At 44.1% G+C, this 23,253-nt stretch overlaps 1 protein-coding gene across 1 annotated transcript; it reads left to right on the plus strand.

The window, feature by feature from the left end:
* The first annotated feature begins 892 nt into the window (after positions 1-892).
* LOC146341684 (vomeronasal type-2 receptor 26-like) lies at positions 893-21,623 on the plus strand. The gene is made up of 7 exons (XM_084807612.1): positions 893-937; positions 3,694-3,881; positions 7,316-7,607; positions 8,813-9,658; positions 16,093-16,320; positions 17,824-17,950; positions 20,725-21,623. Exons 1-7 carry the CDS (start codon positions 893-895, stop codon positions 21,621-21,623), a joined length of 2,625 nt encoding a protein of 874 aa, XP_084663738.1.
* Positions 21,624-23,253: the final 1,630 nt, after the last annotated feature.

Here is a 23,253-nt window from a genome sequence, read left to right on the forward strand (position 1 = left end):
GGAGAGAAGTTATAGAGGGAAGCACCCTTTATTGACACACATCAAGTAAAGGTGGATTTAAGAAATGAGAGAGAAATTAATAAAAGTGATAAGGTATTAAAAGTAAGGTATAAATATAACTGTTTAAGGGAAATACATGTAGATATAGGGAAATATAGGGAAGACAACATGACAAAAGAGGAAGAATAAAATGACATTGTGTCAGGGGCATTAAGGTTTTCAGTCCCAGGCAGCCAGAAGTCCAGAGGCCAGGTCTGCCTGCAGAGATGGGAGCCGCAGCCTCTCAGAGGCCAGGTCTACCCCTGGAGAAGTGGCGTCATCCCAACTGTCCCTCTTCCTCTCTCTCATAGGCCTAGTCTACTACTGTGATGTAGCAATGGGGAAGGCCTGACCCACCTCCAAGGGAGGCTGGCAGACTTGTTCCCATGATCTCTACCCCCTCGTGGTGGGGGAATTTAAGGACTTCCAGCCCAGAGGCCAGGTCTACTTGTGGCAGGAAGGAGACCTCCTGAGAGGAACATCTGCAGAACACAGACAAAAGCTTGTGGCAATGGCTGATTAGCCACGGCTTGTCCTATATGTCAGGAATGGCACCTCCCACTCTCCTCCCACTACAAGCCTGTCGGAGCCCCCAGCTCTGTCTCCCAATCCTTAGTCCTCCACCATAAGAAGAGAGGAAGTGTATGAAGTAAGGACTCATATCAGTATTATGTCTTTTGCCTCTTTCCTTCACTGTACACACTCTCTCTCTATGGTTCCTGTGACAGGCATTATGGAAAGGATGGTCAGGCAGAGTATCTATGAGGACCACTCTGCCTGACTCCACAGTATGGCCCTTATCCAGTGATGATGAACCAATCAGGACCAGGTAATTACTGTGAAACTGGCATCCATGGAAAATGTTCATAAGCCAACAGCAGTCATTGGTGTTTCTGAGGTGAGGGCAGAGCCAAGGAGTGTACTGAGCACCCCAGCCTGCTAGTGCCAGCAGGCAGACTGTGTTGGCCAGAGGAAGAGGAGGCCAGTGCTCCCTCTCCCCCAGCCCCCTTGGTCTGGTTCAGAGACTGTTTCTGGAGAAGAAGAATGGCTGCTCTCTTTCCCCACTACACTTGGGGGAGCCTTGGAGCCAAGCCACGCTTTCCTTTATTTTTTACTCTAAACACACACACACCCAATTTGAATTGAGACCCTAGTTTAGGGCATAGGGAACTTTTAATCCTTATTGAGGTCCTGATTGGGACTGTCTCCAGCTGTACTTTATGTTACCAAATAGTGATGATTTTGCTTTAATGGATCACTATTTGGCAAGATCATTGCAGGCATGATGGGGCTGATCCAGATTGGGACCACGGTGAAGGGAAGGGGTTAATGCTCCCCTATCCACCACACCAGGGTCCCAGTCCAGACTGGGGGCCATGCAGTAGAGTAACAAATAAAAGGGCATTGCTGCTTGCTACATCTTTGAAGTAATGTGTGTGAGGGGTGGGGGATGCCAAAGTGTTTGTGAGTTCTGAGATGGGATGCAGGAACTCCACAGCCACCAATGCTAGCAGCAGAGATGAGGGAGGGGCAAGGCGGGGATTTAAGGGGCAGGAAGGCAAAGCCATGGGTATAATGCAGAAACTTGCAGGGGATTCTGTGGAAAGCATGCCAGAAAGAAAGAAAGAAAGGAAGGAAGGAAGGAAGGAAGGAAGGAAGGAAGGAAGAAAGAAAGAAAGAAAGAAAGAAAGAAAGAAAGAAAGAAAGAAAGAAAGAAAGAAAGAGCAATGTTCCCCAACACCATTGCTAGGGGGTAAACTGTGGGTGGGGGGATTGGGCAACAGTAGGATGGCTGGGAGGTAGCAGTGGGAGGTAGCAGTGGTCTGTGATTTCAGGGGAGAGGGAGGGAGGGAGAGAATATCTGCCTCTGTGTTCATGCATGTGTTTTAAGGAAGACGAGAGAGAATGCCTGCCTGGGAGAGAGAGAAAGAGGGATCGAGGAAGGATAGATGGAAGGAAGGAAGCTTCAAGTTAACTTGCATGCCTCCCTTTACCCTTTCAGTGCAATGCGTGACTGCTGCAGCATACAACTGTAGGTTCACAGGACTCCTTTTGTGCTGACGTCTACGTTCACTCATGATCTTTAACTTCACTTGCATGCCTCAGTTTATCCTTTCTGGGTGGTGGGTAGACACCTGCTGCAAAGCAGACACCTTGACTCTGCCAGTGTCAGCCCCTTGACTACACCTACTATTAGCTGCCCTCCCTTCTGCCCCACCAGACCCAGTGGGCACCAGCCACCACTGGGGCTGACTTTCGTTACGTAACGGAGAGGGATCTGCTCTTGCACATACCAAACCCTGGCTGAGAATCAAGCCTTCTAGGAAAGATTTAGCACCGGCTTCCCCACCTACATATGGTGTGCCACAGGAAAGAGGGGGCACCTTCTCCCAGCCACATTCTGCTCCCCAGTTGGAATGCAGCCACATTCTGCTCCAGCTTCTGGAGAGTGTACCAACCCCAAGATCCCTTTCCCGATCAGTCACAGCTAGTTCAACCCCACCAGTGTACAAGTGAAGTGGGGGGGTTGACCCAATGTGCATCACTTTACACTTGTTTACCTGAACTGCATGTGCTCTTTGCTGACCATTTTTTGTTTTAGCCGCCCAAAGTAATTTGGCTCACCACTAACTTCAGATCATTCATTAACAAATTAAAAAGTACCGGTTCCAATAAAGATCCTTGGGGGACCCCACAATTTACATCCCACCATGATGAAAACTGTCCATTTCTTCCTAATCGTTGCTTTCTGCTCCTTAACCAGATACTGACCCCTAAGTGGGTGTGTTCTCATATCCCAAGACATCTACAGTTGCTCAGAGCCCCAATTGCACCACAGGTTTGAAATAGTTAGCCCCCAAATTCTCAGTTTTACCTGGGTCATAAGCTACTTTTTTTAAAGGCTACCGCATTTCATCACTTCACATCTTAATGTCCACCACATTTTTACACCTTTAGCCCATACACTATAAAATATGGATATGCAGGCAATCAGGAGATGTGTCACAACATAATTAAGAAACACCCTATATAATCACAACTGGGCTTCAGCCACCAATGTGCCTATATGATAAGATTGTCAGTATGGATATCCCAATGTCAAGAATGGGGACAGGACCTGAGTAAAGTAATTCATTTTTTCCTGGCTCCTTAGGCTTTGTGGCCACTAAAAACTTAGAGAAGATTCCACTCATCACTAATTAAGTGAAAACACGTTTTCTTTCACAGTGCCACAAAGAAAATAATACCTTGGGGAAGTAATTGTGAACCCTGTAATTACCTCAAATGACTGTGGTGAATAATTTGTCTTTCCAAACCAAACATGGCTTTCATGAGAAAGGCCACTTTATAATCTCAAATCTATATAAATTACCCTTGTAACATTCAGAATGGGATAAGGGACTATGGGCATGCAGCACTCCATCAATCTTTCTGTTAGTAGTTTCCCCTTTAGAGTTTACAGGCCATTTATCAATTGGTCATGAAAGTAAGGAACCACTGAAAGCCGAAAGCAGAATCATGCAATCAGGCTGTACAGTGGGTGATGATGAGTTTGGTGGAATTGGAAATCATGGATTCTATGCTGGAAAATCATGATTTGGGAGGGTCCTCAAGATGCCTCTTTTCTTTATGTTATGGTTGCTTTTACTGCAGCTGCTGCCTCTTGCTGAGTCCAAGGCACACCACATTCTGTGCAACATGAATGATCCCCTTCCTACCGTGCATGAATACTATCAGCCGGGTGACCTTGTCATTGGTGGGATGGTCTCTCAGCTGTTCTCCATTGCTGACTTTGTATCTTTCATGAAAGACCCTAAAATGAAGCCACTCGATGAGCCCATGTAAGAAAATGTTTTTCCATCATATGTAGTCATGTTATAAGTAATGAAATAACGACCTGGAAAGATCTGTCTATTTGTAAGAAGACCACATTCAGAAAGCAATGTATAAGCTTCAGGATATACGTATAATCGAGAATGTATTTATTTGTTACCTTTCTGTACTGCCCAATCACTGAAGCTCTAAAAATTCACTAAAACTCTAAAATACCACATGATAAAGCATAATATGAAACCTTCCGAAGTTTAAAACAATAACACCAGAATAAAAACCGGCAGGAGGGTAAAGATCAAAAGACACAATAGCACATTTAAAAACAAAACTGAAGGATTAAAAAGTCTGGGCATATAAAGTGGTCTTCATCTGGCACCAAAAAATCTACAATATAGGCACTAGTGAAAAGGTCCTTTCCTTAGTAGCCACTATAGATTTGTTCCAGTTTATTTTATTTGTTTTATTTACTTACTTATTTCATTTCTATACCCCCCAATAGCCAAAGCTCTCTCAGTTTGCAAATTGTTCAAACTTCCCAGGCTCATAATGCTGAATGTGAATAGGAATGTATTTTCTTCAGAAACATCCAGAAATCTCTTCCATTCAAAAAACACATATATTGAAAAATGTGTACTTTAAACAGTGCAATCTTTAAATTATACGCATTTTCTTGCTTTAGTCAATTGGAGGAAAGTGCACACTTCTAAAAAATGTACATGACAATATGCCCTTTTTCCACTCACAATGTTCCCAGTTGAATGAACGGAGAAAGAGGTTGCAAATGAGAGCGGGAATGAGATGAGCTGGGCTCCACCTTTGCAGAGTCGGCCCTTTACTAATGCACAGGTGCAGATGTGTGAATCTGGGAGTAATACACACATCTCAGAGGGCTCTGCTCAGCATGGGGTAGCCTGGTAAAAAGCAGCAACTTTGAGGAGAGAAGCCCCTTTCCTTCCTCTTTGCCTTCCCAGTGAACTGAAGAACTAATGCAAAGCCTCTTCCCCTGCCCTTGCCTTTGAAAAAAAGAAGTAGAGTTTGGAATGCCCTTTCAAGCCTTCCCAGTTCTCTCCTTTGTCCTTTTCGTTTCCTTGCCTTAAGGAAGAACTAGCTGAAAACACCCAATGTAATGTCTACTCAGAAGAAAACCACATTGCCTTCCATTGCACTTACTCAGCACAGGAGAGAGGGGTGGGGAACTGGGGATTGCTTTAAAAAAAAAAAAAATCCACTCATCCAAAGCTCCATTGCATCTACGCATTGTTAATGAATAGTTTTTTAAAAAAGAAAAGAAGAAGCTTGTTGATGCCCTGAAACTCTGCCTACATATAGCCAAATTAATGTGGTTTAAGGTTACGTTTGCCTCAGGGAAGCAGGATTTATACCAAGTCTCAAAGTATTTATTGGCTACCTGTGCCATGGGAGGAGTAAATGTGAGTTCAGGAAAATATGTTATTAGTATAATAGTTGTAAAAGTTGGTTTTGCTAGTTTTTAGGATTTACCACACAATCCTAGGCATTCTTACCCAGAAGTCAGTCCCGCTATGTTCAGTTGGGCTTTATTCCAGGTATGTGTGCATAGGATCATTGCCTTAGCTGCCTTCTCAGGGTCTCTCAAAGCCAGGTATATTAATTAATTGATCGGATCGATATACTGAACAAACGACAAATACTCTTAGGACAGTTCGCACTAATTTGATAGGGAAGCATAATATAAAAAACAGAATTTTAAAACAGAATAAAACCAAAGCAGGAATCAAGTTAAAAACCAGCAGCAGTGCAAAGACCTAAAACTTCACTAACAATTTTTTAAAATGAAGAACTAAAAAGCCGGGGAGAATAAAAACAGCCTCCATCTTTTACCAGAATCACCACAATGTAGGTGCCAAGTAAGCCCCTCTGAAGAGGTCATTACAGAACCAGGGTGCCTCCACTAGAAAGGCCCTCTCCTTAGTAGCTATCTGCCTCACCTCATTTGGCAGGGGCGCCTGAAGACGGGCATCTTCGGGTGATTGTTCTGTCTCCTCGTCAGGTTGTATAGGGTGGGGTAGGGCATCTTTTTCTGGTTTGCTCAGGTAGCAAACTGTCTCTCCCCCTCCCCCACAGCTTTGAGTTTGGAGATTGTTGGTGAACTCAAGCATCCCTGGTTCTCCCTTCCCTAGGAACCACCCACCTCACTCCTTTGGCAGGGGTACCAGGAGGAGGAGGGCCTCCTAAGATGATCTTAGGGTCCAGGCAAGTATATATGAAAGGACACAATCCTTCCTGGCCCCAACCCATTTCACACATTAAAAGTTAACACAAGGACATTGAATTGGGCCCAGAAACAGATTGAAATCCAGTGCATGTAAGGTCATAAATTGTGTATGTGCATCCTTCTATACCCTAAACCCATAGTTCTGACTTTGTCTTTGCTTTACTTTTATAAGTTCTGTATTTTTGTAGCCCTCCATACTACTATATGGCTTTCAGCATTTCTTCACTATTTGTTTTTAAGCATCCTTCTCTTTCAGATCCTCTCAGTACTATCCTTTCTTTATCAGTTTTCAAACAACAATGTGCCTGATATTCCCTAGTCTTCTCAACCACAGACATGCTGGAAGGCCCCAGGCCTGTTAGCAAGCTAATAGTAGTTTTAGGGAGGCTTAGAGATCCATAATGCTCTCTGCTTTGATTCATTATTAGCTGCAAATGCCTAGCAAGTGAGCCTCTCAGCCTGTAAGATGAGTCAAAGGCCAGTGTAGTACCCCCTCCGCACATTCCATGCTAACAAGCTCTGGTACCATCTTGTCAGGGCCTGGCATGTGCCTGAGAAGTGAAGCTAACTTTATCTTAAGCCACAGGTGTCCATGCAGAGAAAATTACGATGTCTTGCTTCTGCCATATATGTTACTAAGCACTGTTAGGCTATGCTGGGAAAGTTGTAGATGAACTCTGATTAGTGCTTTGCACCTGTCATACTACCTCACTGCTATGCCTGATAAAAGTCATCTTGCAGCACAGTTCTTTGTTCAGGGCTTTTGTCTGATCCAACCATTGTGCACACCTGTGCGCTGTAAGTACTCAATAAAATCTCCTTGTAAGCAAACCTGGATCTGACTTATCATTTTCTTGGCACCTCTAAATTCTGGAAGCCCATGGCTGGGGTACACACATGCCCTTCTGTACTATATCAGTCACAGGCACCACACCATATCCTCATATTTATATGGTTGAACTTCAGGTTTAGGTGGATTTGTTTAAAGTGACATGAGATCCCAGTACATTCTCTCAGTTTCTGAAACATTATGTCTCTCCTATCTCTTTATAATTCTGATGTAATGTACACCTTGATCCTAAAATGATGTTCATAGCTGCTATGAAGCATATACGTGCCCTGAAGCAGATACTCACAAGAGCAACAAAGAGTAGCGGTAACTTCTGGATTGCGTAACTGTCATTTCAGTTCAGTGCCAAAGAACTACCAGCATGTCCTGGCTTTGGTATTTGCTGTGAAGGAGATCAATGACACACCCAAGGTATTACCCAATGTCACCTTGGGGTTCCACATCTATGACAGCTACTTTGATGCGAGGTTGACTTATCAGAACACCATGAATCTTCTTAGCACCTGGCACAGGCCTGTTCCCAACTACAACTGTGGCATTCAGAAGAACCTGGTAGCTGTCATTGGGGGGCTTGACTCTGAAACCTCCTTCCACATAGCCAACATCATAGGCACCTACAAGATTCCACAGGTAAGACCAGATCATAAGGAAGAGCTCACCATTTGACAAATGATTCACCCTTTCACTGTATTACAACTGTTTGGGAGGGGGAAGAGAAACTGTACATCACTTTTAGGATGGGGTTGACAAAAACCGATTTGTATGTATTCATAAAGGACAGGAAGGCCTGGCGTGCTATGGTCCATGGGGTCACGAAGAGTCGGACATGACTTAATGACTGAACAACAGCAAATGTATTCATAATAATCATAATAGATATAAAACAGACAGGTCTTCCTTATTTTTTAAAGAAAATGTAAAGCATGGAAACAGCAGGGTTTTAGAATTCTGTCATACCATGACAATCTTTTGTTCATTCCATGTCAATTGTGAACCACATATCACAAAGCATGCATCTTGAGAGGTTTCAAGGGTCTCATATTATCCTATTTGGATAAGACAAGCACATCAGAAAAGCCCTTCTGGAATGAACCATACATTGAACTAGTCCAGCATTCTTATTCCAACAGTGGTCAGCAAGACGCTTCCCTCAACTTATAAGGAAGATGCAGGATGAAAGTGTTTCTGATATAAAAATACAACGGACATTATTTCAGATATCAGGTTGGCTCACTTACGGAGCAATCCTATGGCCGCTATTCAGCGGCTCGATGGCCATAGGATATGTCGGTTTCCAGGAACCGACCTTCCCCCGCTCCCGTGCTGCCTCGCAGGCACCTCGGAACATTCCGCATTCCGGGCTCAGAAGAGGAGCATGGAGCAGTGAAAACAGGGCATTCCTGGGGACATTCTGGGGTGGGGAAGGCAGAATGCCAGTACAACATATCCAAAATCGGCTGTGTAGCCGCAAATGCAGAGTGGCTGAAACCCAGAGGGGAGGATCCCCTCCACACTTCTCCTGCCCCTCGGAGTTCGGAGACGGCTGCCTATCCCGATAGGATTGCGACCTTAATAGTACATTAAAAAATTATGAATGAGTAGGCGGAGAAGACTACCATATTGAAAAACAGCCTAAACCTCCACCCAATATCATCTCTATAAAAAGTAAGATTCTCATTGTGCTACTCAACACAGTAGTATGCAGCACTTATTCACAAGCAATTCATGAATTGTATCTGAGAAAACTCATTACAATTTAACAAGCACTTGTTTCGCATAATGCACACTTACTTAGTCTATGCCTCCATAATCAATATTATTTTATTTTTGCTTAGGTTGCATATTGCTTCCTTCTTCCAGTAATGATTGATAAAACCAAGTTCCCTTCTATCTTCCGGATGATCCCCAAAGAAGCATATCAGTACAGTGGGATTGTCCAGCTACTCCAGTATTTCCAATGGATTTGGGTTGGGGTCATTGCAATGGATGATGACAAAGGGATACATTTCATGCAAACATTGGCACCAATGCTTTCCCAGAGTGGCATCTGTGCAGCGTTCACTGAAAGAATACCAATCATGGCTTCTGTGTTTGACCTTTTCCACATTATGGGACACGCGGAGAACATGGCATCTCTTCTAAACATGACCAATGTCATTGTCATAAATGCACATACTCAGACTATGTTTGCTTTGAGTGCATTAATTTCTATGGCAGTAACAATAACAGTTGTGACAGTAACAGCTCTAAGCAAGGTGTGGATTATGACTGCTGAATGGGCTTTCACATCACACCCATTTCAGAGGGGACTGGATATACAAATCTTCCACGGTGCCTTATCTTTCACAATTCAATCAAGTGAGCTGTTGGAGTTCCAAAGATTTCTTCATATCCTAGATCCTCACTATCCACAAGGAGATGGTTTTATCAGGGCCTTCTGGGAGCAGGCATTCAACTGTTCATTCCCAGATTCTAATACAGGTGAGAAGAACAGAGAAAGCTGTAGTGGAGAGGAGATGTTGGAGCACCTTCCTGGGACATTCTTTGAAATGAGCATGACAGGCCAAAGCTACAGCATTTTCAATGCTGTCCATGCCATAGCACATGCTATACATGCCATGTGCCCATCCAGGCCCAAACACAAAGAAAGGTGTGAGCCCCTGAAATGGCAACATTGGCAGGTAATGCCTTGCTTCCAAAGCAGTTCTATCAAAATGAGCAGGATATTGTATGTGAGGCCATTGTTCAGAGATAGCATCCACGTCTTCCCTCCCTTATACTTGGAGCCTGGAGTTATCCAGTGAAATGAACTGTGGGAGATTCATTCAGCACAAACAAAAGGGAATACTTCTTCACACCATATGCATAGTTAAACTATGGAATTTTCTTCCACAGGATGTAGTACCTTGTATTCATAGGGCAGAGACTGCTGCTAGCTGTGTAATATTTCTTCATTTCGTAATTTATGGTTTGTTAAATGGGGAGCTGACACGCTTGTAGCAAAAAAAGCTTGTAGTCTTCAGATCAGCAGCCCAAAGCAACAGGAGCACCTTTAAATCTGCTTCTGGCCGACCAGCTGTAACATGTTCAGACCTGGCTGGGCTTCAGATTGGGTCTGCCATGCGATCGCCATCATTGTTATGAATATCCCAACTTCCCCTCCTATGCTTAACGTTTAGCAGCAGTACTTATTCTGTGAATCAGAAATATCCCATCCCAACCCACCAATGTCTGCCACTCATAATTAATGGGTAAACTCAGGATTTGATGACCCCTAAATACATCATCCGTGTTGCTGTAATACCATTATAAGGCCAACCAAAAGGTCACCAAACACATTTTTGTGCAGCTTTCAAGATCCCCAGATCTCCTCTTTGGGCAAGATATTAAAAAGGCAGCTGGGGAGGGGAGAGGGGAAGGGGACGGAAAAATATTATTAGACTGTATAGTCACATAGTCTGCAGATCTGGTCTAGTTAGTCCCAGGTGTTGTGTGAAAGGAGAAATCTGCAAGTCGGCAGATAATGTGATGTAGGGCTCTGCAGGGACCCCCCAATTTGAGGTGGTTATCAGGGTTGGATCTGAGCCTATACAGTCCCAAAGCAGGAGATTCTGAGCAGGAGATACATTCTATGGGAGAGGAACTCTCTCAGATTTCAGAGGCGCAGCTGGAGGGGGAGCCCCCCAGCTCACATTCCTGAGAGCAACAGTGACCCAGGCATGGAAAGGGAGGGACAATTTGAGTTTTTAGATGTGAGGCGCAGGTGCAGGCACAAGCGAGTGGTTGCGGGAGCCAAGCTTAGGCGCTCAGCCCAATTGGCTCGACGTCAACAGCTGCTCCCCGAGGCCCCACAGGAGAGGAGGAGATCTTCCCCTCCCACTCGTTAAGTTCAGAGAGTTGCCGCGCTTTTTCCCAAATGGAGATCAACTGCTATCCTAACTCTTAGAAACCCCTAGTTGGCTGCTCCTTTGTATTTCCCCTGAGTCTCAGGCAATTAGCATCTGTAAGCTTCATTAGGTTGAATGGAATTAAAGGCTTGGAAAGCAGCCCTTTTGTTTGAGTGTTGATTCTGGCTATTGGAGGATTCAGTGGGCAACAGGGGCATTCCTGACAGTGTCCTGATCCAGCTCAGGCAGATTCGGGGGGCCCCTGACACACCTCGGCCCCAAACCAGAAGCAGATTCCCCCCAACGTCCCCACGCAACCCCCCAGCTCTTTACCTGGGCCTCCTCCTCCTCTGCTGCCACCGCCACCTTCTCCATTGCACCGCCTTGGCCGCCATCATCTTCACCACCGCCTCCTGAGGCCTGGACACATGGCAACTCTTCTTGCAGGGAGTCACCATTTTTAAAAGGCAACTTCCTCCAGGCCTCAGGAGGAGGGGGCGTGGCAGAGGCAGAGGCGCAGCAGAGGCGGCGGCAGCACAGCAGAGGCGGCAGTGACACGGCAGCAGCAAGGAGAAGGTGGCTCAGGTAAGGAGCTGGAGGCTCCGGAGGGAGGCTGGGCTGAAACGTGCCAAGCCCCCAACCCACTCCGGGCTGCTTCATGTCCCCTCTGCTTCACCTCGGAAGGGGCACAAAGTGGCCCGAAGCAGACTGCTTCGACTCGGGCTTCGGGCCTTGGGCCCTTACGTGAAGGTTGTAGGACGGTTCTGTTTCCCCCTGGTTATGCTTTGAAGAAGGAGGGAGGAATGTTGCAGCCTTCATTTTGAGGATTGTAGATTCCAGCTGTTCTCAGGAGTGTTTTCCATCCTGGTCAAAGTACACAGGCCACTTTGCTGGTGGATCACAGAGAGAAACTGGGTGAACTGGGAGGGCATACTCTCTCCCAGCTGGGTCCTCTGGGGTACTTAGTGCTGTCCACCCCACTGCCCATCAGACTGCCTGCTTGAGCTGACAGAGGTGGTCTCGGATTTGGTGTTGAGGACCCCTAGGATGATATTTCTGGGGTATCTCAACTTCCATGCCAAAGCTGCTGTATCTGGGGTGGCTTAGGACTTCATGGCTTCCCTGACAACCATGGGTCTGTCTCAACATGTCATTGGCCCAACACATATAAAAAGACACACGCTTGACTTGGTTTTCTCAACTGGGCAGGAGAACAGTGATCTGAAAGTGGGGGAATCAACATCTATGCCCTTGTCATGGTCACATCACTTCCTATTGGGGTTTAGACTCTCAGTGGCCTGTAGAAGCACAGATTGCTCTGTGGAATGCAAAGATGACTTGAGCGGTCTACACAATCGTGCCAAAGCACCCTTTCCCTCTGAGCATAGAACAGCCAGCTCTTTGGTCTACACCTGAGCTGAGGGCATTAAAGCAAGAGGGGAGACAGCTAGAACACAGGCGGAGGAAAACTTGTGCTGAGTCTGATCGAACACAGGTTAGAGCTCATCACTGAGCCTACTCTGTGGCGGTGAGGGTGGCAAAGAGTTATTTTCCACCAGCATTGCGTCTTCTCAGTGTCATCCAGCAGAGCTTTTCCAAGTGGTTTGTGCTACATTCTGGGCCAGGGAGAGAAACTGTGGAACCTTCATTAGCACACTGCGATGAGTTTGAATCACACTCGCTCAGATTTCTCATGAATAGGGAACCACGATTACTGCAGTTCCATTAGGAGACATGTCCAGAGCACCATCTGGTCCAGTTTTATTGGATGAGTTTCAGTTACTGAGGCCCAAGGATGCAGACAAGGTGCTTGGCCAAGTCCAGGTGACCACCTGTGTGCTCAATCCTTGTCCTTCATGGCTTACTGCATCAAACAAGGAAGGAATATCCGGCTGGGACCAGGAGGTTGTAAATTCCTCCTTGAGAGAAGGGGTGATGTCGGCCTCTTTAAAAGAGGCAGTAATCAGGCCACTCCTGAAAAGGCCTAACCTGGACCCAGAGGATTTTGACAACTATTGGCCAGTGGCTAATATCCCCTTCCTGGGCAAGGTGCTTGAGTGGCTGGTTGCGGGACAACTGCAGGCACTCTTGAATGAAATGGATTATCTAGATCCTTTTCAATCAGGCTTCAGGCCTGGTTTTGAAAAGGAAACTGCTTTGGTCACGCTGTGGGATGACCTTTGCTGGCAGAGAGACAGGGGGAGTGCAACCCTTTGATTCTCCAAGACCTCTCCACAGCTTTCGATACCATCGACCATGGTATCCTTCTAGATAGGTTGTCTGGGTTGTGAGTTGAGGCACTGCATGGCAGTGGTTCAACATCTAATTGGATGGCAAATTCCAGAAGGTGGTGCTGGAGGATTGTTGCTCTGTTCCTTGGCAACTATGCCATGCAGTGTGGCAGATCAAGAAAATCTGTCATATTTGCATGATCTTACTCCTGCTGCTCGACCAGGAAATTCTATAAAAGCCTCCAAGAGAATTCTGGAATTAAAAATGAGATTCCAATGCCTAATTCCACCCCACATGATCTTCTCACACAAGAAGAGTAATTAAAATGTCTCAACTCTGAGGTTTGCCAGATGAGAGACAATCGTACCAGGCCGTTAGAAATAGATCATTAGTACCCTTTTACTGTTTAGAAAGGAATCCAGATAAGGAGGTGTCAACTGTTAAATTTAGGGTTACGACTTTCACTTAGTAGAAATCTGACTATATACACAGTAGACAGGGGATCAGTGGTTGCCAATGTACTGACAATGTAGTTTGAGAGAATCTCTGTATCAAGGCATATGCCACAGGGATGCCACAGGGCTCTATTTTATCCCGCATGCTGTTCAACATCTACATGAAACCACTGAGGGAGGTTATCTGGAGGGGTGGGCTGAGGCACCATCAATATTCAGAAGACACCCAGCTCTACCTCTCTTTCTCATCAAACCCAGGTGAGGCAGTGGCTGTTCTCAACCAGTGCCTGGGCATGGTAATGGAATGGATGAGGGCCAATAAAGTGAAACCCAATCCGGACAAGATAGAGGTACTGTTAGTGGGTGGTTCATCTGCCCGGCTAGGTGATATTCAAATTGTTCTGGAGAGGGTTGCACTCCACCTAAAGGATCAGATGCTCTTGGAGCCAGAACTGTCACTAGACTAGAGGCACAGGTGGACTTGGTGGCACAGATCACGTTTTATGAACTAAGGCTGATATACCAACTAAGCCCTTATCTAGACAGAGATAGCCTAGCTACAGTTATCCATGCTCCAGTAACCTCTCATTTGGATTATTGGAATGCGTTCTACATGGGGATGCATTTGAAAACAGTCCGGAAACTTCAGCTGGTCCAAAACAAGGCAGCGAGATTGTTAGCAGGGACTGGCCGATGAGATCACATCACACCAGTACTTTTCCAGCTGCGCTCGCTGCCAGTCCATCTCTGGGCCCAATTCAAAGTGCTGGTGTTTACATTCAAAGCCATAAACAGCTTGGGGCCAGGTTATCTGAAGGATTGTCTCCTCCCATATGTGCCTGCCCAGACCCTAAGATCATATTCAGGAGTCCTTCTCTGGCAGCCCCTGACAAAGGGAGTGAGGTGGGTGGCTACCAGGAAGAGTGGCTTTTCTGCTGTGGCACATTGGCTGTGGAAAAGCTCCCTGGAGAGATTCACCTGGCACCCGCGTTGTACTCCTTTCAGTGCCAGGTGAAGACCTTTTTATTCTCCCAGGCATTTTAGGTTCCTAGTATTTTAGCTTTGGTGTTTTAAATCTGTATTTTCAATCTCTGCATCACTACTAGGTTTTATTCTGGTTGTAGTTTTATATTGTAGTTTTAAGCTTTCATATTTTGTATTATTTTATGTTGTGCTTTGTGGTTTTAATTTTTGTGAACTGCCCAGAGAGCTTCAGCTATTGGGAGGCATAGAAATGATAGATAGATAGATAGATAGATAGATAGATAGATAGATAGATAGATAGATGATAGATAGACAGATAGACCAACCAAAATATCACCCAGTGTGTGTGTGTGTGTGTGTGTGCGCGCGCGCGCGCACGTATGAGCGCACAAGCTTTTGAGATCCCCAGATTTCTTCTCAGGCAAGTTGTTAAAAGGAGGGGCAGGAAAAGGTGACTACATGGTATAGTCTCATCAAATCTGCAAATCCAGACTAGTTAGTCCCAGGTATGGTGTGGCAGGATACTAAATACGAGTGATACCAAAGGTGGAAAACTGTCAGGAACACCCTTGCTGCCTTCTGAAATCCTCCAGTAGCCAGAATCAACATGCAGACAAAAGGGCTCTTTTCCAAGGCTTTATTTCAATTCACCTTAATGATGCTTACAGATGCTAATTGCCTGAGCCTAAGAGGAAAACTTAAGGGAGCAGCCTACCAGGGGATTCTAGCTTATAGAGACAGTTGATCTCCATTTGGGAGGCAAGGGCGGGAAACCCCTGAACATAAGAGCTAGGAGCAGAGAGTCCACCCCTTTCCCGTGGAGTATCAGGGCGCAGCTGTTGCCGTCGCGCCAAGTGGGCCGAGCACCTCCTTTCAGCACCCGCAACCTCCCACTTGTCTCAGCACCAGTGCCTTGCATCTAGAAGCTCCAGTTGCCCCACCTACCAAAGATGGAAAACCAACCATGAGGATAGTGAGCTCTGTGGCAAATGGAAAGTATAGTTCAACATATATATATATATATATATATATATACACACACACACACACACTCAGACTATACACACACACACATACACATACACTCAGACTATACACACACACACATACGCATACACTCAGACTATACACACACACATACACACACACACACATCTGTCCCCTGTATCTGTCCCCTGTTCCTGTCCAAATTCTAATTGCAAAGCACCTTCCTTCGGCCCCCAGCTAGACAGATGTGGTGTGATGTATAATTCCAGCCCCAGAGCCAATAAAGACAACGCCTTCAACTATCCAGTTGCGTAGAAGCCCTAGGATATATTAATCTCTCATCTTTATACAAATAATAGTGTGTGCATTCCAATCTCCTTGAATATTATGCCAAATGGCAAAACTGTTAACTTTTATTTTGGTTCATTGGCTGAGGAATAGCTAAATTGAAACTGTGACTCTCTTCAAGAGACAGACAAATCAAATGCCACAAATGCTGTTTTCAGAAAGACACAGCTGTTGCCCCTTTTCATAGAATGTTGCAATCTGATTTAACTTCATTCCTTATAGCTTCACCCTTTTCTGCGGAGCACCTCATTTAACAACAGTGCTGGAGAGACGGTGTTTTTTAACAGCAACGGTGAATTAGCAGCTGGATTTGACATTATCAACTGGGTCACCTTTCCAAACCAATCCATCTTTAGAATAAAAGCTGGACACATGGATCCCCAGGCATCGCCAGGCAAAGAGGTCACTGTTAACAAGAGGATCATCACATGGCACAGAAAATTTAGCCAGGTGGGATCTGGCTGTAAGTATGTTCTAACCAAGCTGACAAGAAAAGTGGTCCAATATCATCCCAGGATCATCCATCCCATGCCCTCCCCCTTGGCTGGTTGAAGGCCTTCTAAAGCACTGACCCTGGCATAGGAATTTGGAATTCGGTTTGGGCATTTGATGTGTCACAAATATTTGTGAATTGGTGGGCCAAATATTGTCTAATTATGATTCAGTATTTTAAAGCATTTGTGTTACAAGAACAACAAAGAGGAAAACAATCCACAGGTCTGATACATAGGATTATTACAAAATGCAATCATTATCGTGAAACAATAACTAACTTTTAAAGAAATAATGGGTTGTTTGATGAGATCTTTTATTCCACCTTTCCTCCAAGGAGATCAGAGTCACAAATAGAAACAAATACCCACACTTTATTTATTTAGTTTAGTTATTTCTAGCAGTTATTTATATGCCACCTTTCAGGATATAAATACTATCAAGCTGGCTTAAAAATAACATAAAAATAATAAAATCACAATAAACATATTTAGAAATTTGAAAAACCCACAAGACAATTGGTGGACAATGTCCTTTGGGGCCGGGAGAGTCCAGCTGGAGCAGGAGCAGGTGTTTGGTGTCATCTTCATCTACTTTCTGGAGTTCTTTTACAGAGCAGTTGATGGTAGATGACCCTGTGGAGGGGCTGGAGCAGGCCCTAGGCCTTCTTGTCCTGCCTATCTCCCACTCTCCCCGGGAATCTTCTCAGAGGGTAGTTCATGATATATGGCCCTGGGATGGAGGGGAAAGTCCAGCTGGAGCAGGTCTTCTTAATCTGCCTCTCTCCCTCTCTCTTCTGGGATTCTTTCCAGTGAGCAGTTGATGGTACATGGCCCTGGAGAGGGGGGCAGTCTAGCTGGAGCAGGCCCTGAGGTCCTCCTTAGAAGAAGGAGGACCAGAAGACAGTTGATGCTAGATAATACTTCAAAGTAGATAGTAATATTCTTGGCACTGTGAGAAAAACTGATGTTCAAAAATACGTACTCAATTGACAAGGTTTGATTGGTCAATTGACCGCCATGCTGATCCTATTTGGAATGTGTTCTGCTCTCTTTCCAACTACTGTATTTAAACCTATGTTTCTATCCATGTTTTGATTTCTACAGTAACTTCCTTTCCCATACTTTAGGAATCACCTTGATTCGGGGGAAGGAGATTTGCACTGCCAGTCAGGAAAATATTTATGTTTGCAAAATGCAAACTCTCTCATGGAGGAGAACTTGAAATTGCCATCTGAACAAAAGATTTCTGTCTTGCAGGCATTCTTAGAATAGGAACACAGTGGGGGAATTGGATATTAATTTGAGAAGTATAGATTGAATGGACAATGGCAGGGAACAAAATGGAGTTCCATTCTATGTTCTTTCTCTTGGATGTTATGCAGTTATTTCAATTCAAGGCAAGTTGATTATCTGTAAAAAAAAATTCAATAAGGCAAAAATCTTCGCTTTCTTTGGATAGGTCTTGCCACTTGCTGTGTGTAACAATCACTGCCATCCAGGGTACATCAAAAAAAGGAAGGAAGGGGAGCCGTTTTGTTGCTATGATTGTGTTCCATGCCCAGAAGGGAAGATATCAGACCAGAACGGTAAGAGGCATAACATGCAGGTCTACAGAGAATATTAAGACCATGTAAATTAATGTTGTCTGTGTTCGCAGCTTGCATCACCACTTACTGGTGTTGCATATGCCCTGGTTCAGAGATTTTCTCAAATTATATTATCAGTATATTGGTAACCACTGATCATCTGTCTACTGTGTAAACAGTCAGATCTCTCTTACAACCAGGTACCTTCTAGAGCCAGTTCAATCGTTCACGCTGATATAGGTGATACGGAATTCTGGTTCTTAAGAAACACTCTCTCAGACAAGATTTTGTCTTTTACTACCAAGTATTAGCATAACAGTGCTAAATACAAGAGCTTATGCATGCATAAATTCAAACACATGAAAACATCTAACATCATTCTTAAACAAAGCTTCTAAGCAGAGTCAAGTATGTTTGCTAGTTCTCAATAATAATATCAAGCTTACCAGGTTGATTCTACAGTTAACACCTTGGGGAAAGCTGATCATAAAGGATAGCATCCACTGTTGCATGTTCTGAGTCTCCTTTATATACTTTTTGGATATCGTAAAACATGTCTAAACTATTTTTACTACAGCTTATATTTCTTCTCCAAGAATTCCAAAGATAACCTTTCTGCTCTAAATCTTCATATGTCTACATCAGAGTATCGAATTTTGAAGTTCCTTTCTGAGATTAATGTGCATACCAATATACTTATCCAAACAACTTTCTTTGTGAGCTTGTCTTTCTTACATATTTATGGTCTCTAGTGAAGACTCTTGGTCACTTATCTCATGGCCCATCTGACCTGATGGCTTTACGAGACTCTACTAATGGAAAGTTGTAAACCTAAATTTAACATTGACACCTCCTTATCTGGATTCCTTTCTAAAGAATAACAGGATCTATTTCTAATTGCCTGGTACATTGGGCAAACCTCAGAGCTACGACATTTTAATTACTCTTGGGTCAGAAGCCCATAATGGGTGATATTAGGCATCAGGATCCCATTTTTAATCCCAGAATTCTCTTGGAGGCATTTAATTATAGCAGCAATTGAGTAAGATCATGCAAATATGAAAGATTTGCTTGATCTGGCACACTGGGCACCTTAAAGAAGAACAGAGATGGCCTGTAAAGGCAGATAAATGACACATCCATTGGGGTTGTATGTTCCCTCCTGTGCACAGAGCTCAAGATGCATTCAGAGAATGGTCTGAAGGCACATGATGCAATTGCATTGCTGAAGCCCAGCAGGTCTGACCCTACTTACTACCTGAATGGGAGACTACCTGGGATATGTCAGATGCTCTGACCCCCTTGGACAGAGTAGGGTAAACATGAATTCCATAAATCATACCTAGATTTTATAAGGGACAATGGCTGTGTGGGGAGGGGGAATTGATATCTTGAGAAACAACCAGAATTAATTAGGGATATTAGAGAAATCCGCCACAGATTCAAATGAGGCCAGATTCTTTGGAATCCAGCTTCAGGAATCCGCAGCGGATTGGCACCACTTACCTCCGCTCCAGGAGGATTGGAGGTGGAACGGCACTCGGCTGCTTTTTCCACCGGAGCCATTCGACCCCTCCGTGCCGATCACCATTTCTTTTTCTTTTCTTTTCTTTTAAATGGCAATCGGCAAGATGTGCCCAAAGACTTATACGCAAGATTCATGGCTCTATTTGCGTATAAGTCTATGGGCACATCCTGCCCATCATCTTTTTTTCTTTTTCTTTTTAAGAAATGGCGATTGGCACGGAAGAGGCCAACGGCTCTGGCCAGCAAGGTAAGTGGGCCTATAGCTGGTGTGGCTCCACGAAATCCTCACGGAGCGGAGCCACTCCAGAGGATTCCGGGGGGGGAATGAATGGATCGCCTCCCCCACACACACATGGATTCCCCACCGGAATGGATGGTGGGGAACCCGTACACCTAGTATTAATTATTATTGGGGTGACTAAGGGTAAACCAGTTGATATTAAAGGAAAGTCCAGGTTCCAGGGCCCTGGTGTTTCATCTAGTAGGAACCCTCCCTCATCCACCTCTGTGGACTCCACTGAACATTCCCCCTTGCTTCATACATTCTTTTGATTTAAATGGTATCGCCTTATGTTTCCAAATTCCATTGCTCACCAGTCTTCTTCTATTTTTCTGTGGACTTGTGTGTTATATTTTCCCCCTACTAAAGGGGGGCGGGTGTCAGTCAGTGTTAATAAGCCTTTCTACAGGAGGAATATATTATGTACTCATGAATACTCACTTACGGTAGTTTTCGGGTCCTTTACATGACACCGTCATCCTCCAGGGCCTCTCCCATGCTTTTCAATAATTTGTTGGGTTTTTTTGCAGGGTGGGGGGTTCCTCACAAAGAAAGTTTGGTATTATTTTTGAATGGCAGGATAAAGCCTTGTATAATTGCACAATTCTGGTATACCACAACATGAGCTAGTGCTTGTGAAATGGAACATAACGAAGAGAAAGAGATATCCTAGAAATAAACATCTGTAAAGGACCCTATTTTAATCCTGCAAAGAATCTAGAAATGGAAGCCTTGGTAAAGTGGCAGGTTCAAAGCCTCATGTAAAAAAGCCCTATGGGTATTTATATGTGAACCTAATGATATTCTCACCCATCCCTAGTTTAGACTGTGGAAGCATTTAAGCATACTTTTAAAAATAAAATGTTCCATGCTATGGGTATTTCATACCAGCCATAAGAAATAAAGTCTGAGAGATATGTTTGTGATATCTTTGGATGACTGCAGTGGCCCCTCTTCTATTTTTCAGACATGGATGACTGTTTCAAATGCCCAGAAGTTCAGTATCCAAACAAGGATCACAATCACTGCCTTCCTAAGATGTCAAACTTCCTGTCTTATCAAGAACCTTTGGGAATCACTTTAGTTTTCCTTGCTCTCTTTTTCTCTCTGATCACAGCTTTGGTGACAGGAATCTTCATTAAACACAGGAACACCCCCATCGTCAGAGCCAACAACCGGAACCTCACCTACTCTCTGCTCATCTCTCTTTTCCTCTGCTTCCTCTGTTCTCTGCTTTTCATTGGCCGACCTCACACTGTGACTTGCTGTCTACGACAAACGTCTTTTGGCATCACCTTCTCAATGGCTATTACTTCTGTGCTGGCAAAAACCATCATGGTGGTTCTGGCTTTCATGGCCACCAAACCGGGGAGCAGGATGAGGAAATGGGTGGGGACAAGACTGGCAAATGCTGTTGTTCTTTCCGGGTCCTTTATTCAAGTCGGGATTTGTGGTGTGTGGCTCTGTATTGCTCCTCCATTCCCAGACCTCGACACTCATTCTCTGCCTGAGGAAACCGTGGTAGAATGTAATGAAGGGTCGCCCATCATGTTTTACTGTGTTCTTGGGTACATGGGATTCATGGCTCTTATAAGCTTTATTGTGGCTTTCTTTGCTAGGTGCTTGCCCAGCACTTTCAATGAAGCCAAGTTCATCACTTTCAGCTTATTGCTGTTTTGCAGTGTGTGGGTCTCTTTTGTCCCAACTTATCTAGGCACAAAGGGGAAATACATGGTGGCTGTGGAGGTTTTCTCCATCCTAGCTTCTAGTGCTGGACTACTGGTGTGTATCTTTTGTCCCAAATGTTACATAATTCTAATAAGGCCAGAACTAAACCTTAAGGAGCAGCTAATTAAAAAAAATTAACAGGAGTTGTAAGGATCTTCTAGTGTTGTATTATTGTAAAGCCATTTTGTTAATCTGGACGCAAATGCTAGAAGGAAAAATTCTACACTTCATAAACCTTTGGCATTTTTTGTGTGTAATAAATTGATTGCTTTTCTGCAACAATAAAAATCCATTCATGTCTGCCTTTTCATACCACATTTCAGGAATATATCCTGCTGTCTCAGTTTTGGGGTTCTTGGATCTGGATAGGATAAGTTGTCTGACCTTCTGAGCACCGGTGTCTAATTACATCTCAGTCCCCTAGCAATAACGAACAATGGAAAAAGAAAGGTTTAATGAACTGACTATAATCTGAATAAAACCTATATTTGCTAGTGATAAAGTGCTCATACTGATGACTTAACAAAAGACATTTAATAGCTTACATATAACAAAGTCATAGTAAGTAAGTAAAATGAGTGAAGGAATGTAGTGCATGATCTGGAAGGAAAGATACACTAGCAGAAGGAAATAAGCAGAATTCCTGCTAAGGTGAAGTTGATAGTTACCGCTAAAAAAATTTTTGCTGATAATTTTGCTGATAATCCAGTCATGAAATGGATGGCGGTTTTGGGAAATATGAAAATCTTCAAAATACTTAGGGGCTTACTATTGGCAGCATGCACGTTGGACTTTTTACTTTAAAAAGAAATTATTTTAGTACCACTGCCTCTTATGAGACCAGCAATTCCCTGGTCCATGACTGGAAGGGAGATGAAGTAGAACAGTGCTCCCAGCTCCTTTTGCATTTCCCTTCCTGGTACTTTTCTGCTGCCACCAGGTGAAAATCTTTATTTTCCCTATCTGCCTCCATCAAACAGCCTTAGAATCCTCTGGGTCCCCTGAAACCACTTTAAGGTCATGTGGGAGTTGGTTGCTAGACATGGGATGGGAAATCCAGAAAGAAAGGAGACCACAAAATATAAGATAACAAATTAAGTTTTCTAAACATGTTTCAATAACAGGATGGATACAAAAAACCATAAAAACAAAAGCATAAGAATGTAAGAATAAAAAAATAACCAGGATTAAATATATCCAGCTATTCCCAGCAAGATTGTCCCTATTTCATCCATGTTCTCCTCAGCCATATCTTATTGTCAGAGTTCTCAGCTTTCCTAGGAGCGTTCTTTCTTTATCTTTTTCGGTGAGGTAACCCTCCCTCAGGTCCATCTGCCTCGACTTTGAGACAGCTGTCCTCACTGTCCCACAAGCTTCAACCCATAAATTCACCAAGTAAAAGAGACTCCTGATATGCCTAATTGGTTCCCTTTACCCAACCAACAGAGGTACCCAGGAAATATGAAGACTATTGGTAGTGCAGAAAGATGAACAAAATGTGGGATTTTATAATTTACACACAAACAGATTAAAGTTTATTTAATACAAGAGATGTTATATCTTACAATTAATCACTCAGCTCTTGGTCTTACCCTGCCTACTCTACCCCTTCTAATTCATATTCTCACAGACCCACTGTCCCGATGTAGCTTAATCAGACCCTAAGGCCCTATCCAACCAACCGTCTGCTCCTACCTTTTATAAACTCAGTCTCCACACACACAAGCCCCTCCCACCTTTCAGTCACTCACTACCAGACAGTTAACAC

Source organism: Heloderma suspectum, chromosome 6 (genome assembly GCF_057233095.1).
Source record: "Heloderma suspectum isolate Gila_16-S chromosome 6, 16-S_ref, whole genome shotgun sequence".
Lineage (NCBI taxonomy): Eukaryota > Metazoa > Chordata > Lepidosauria > Squamata > Helodermatidae > Heloderma > Heloderma suspectum.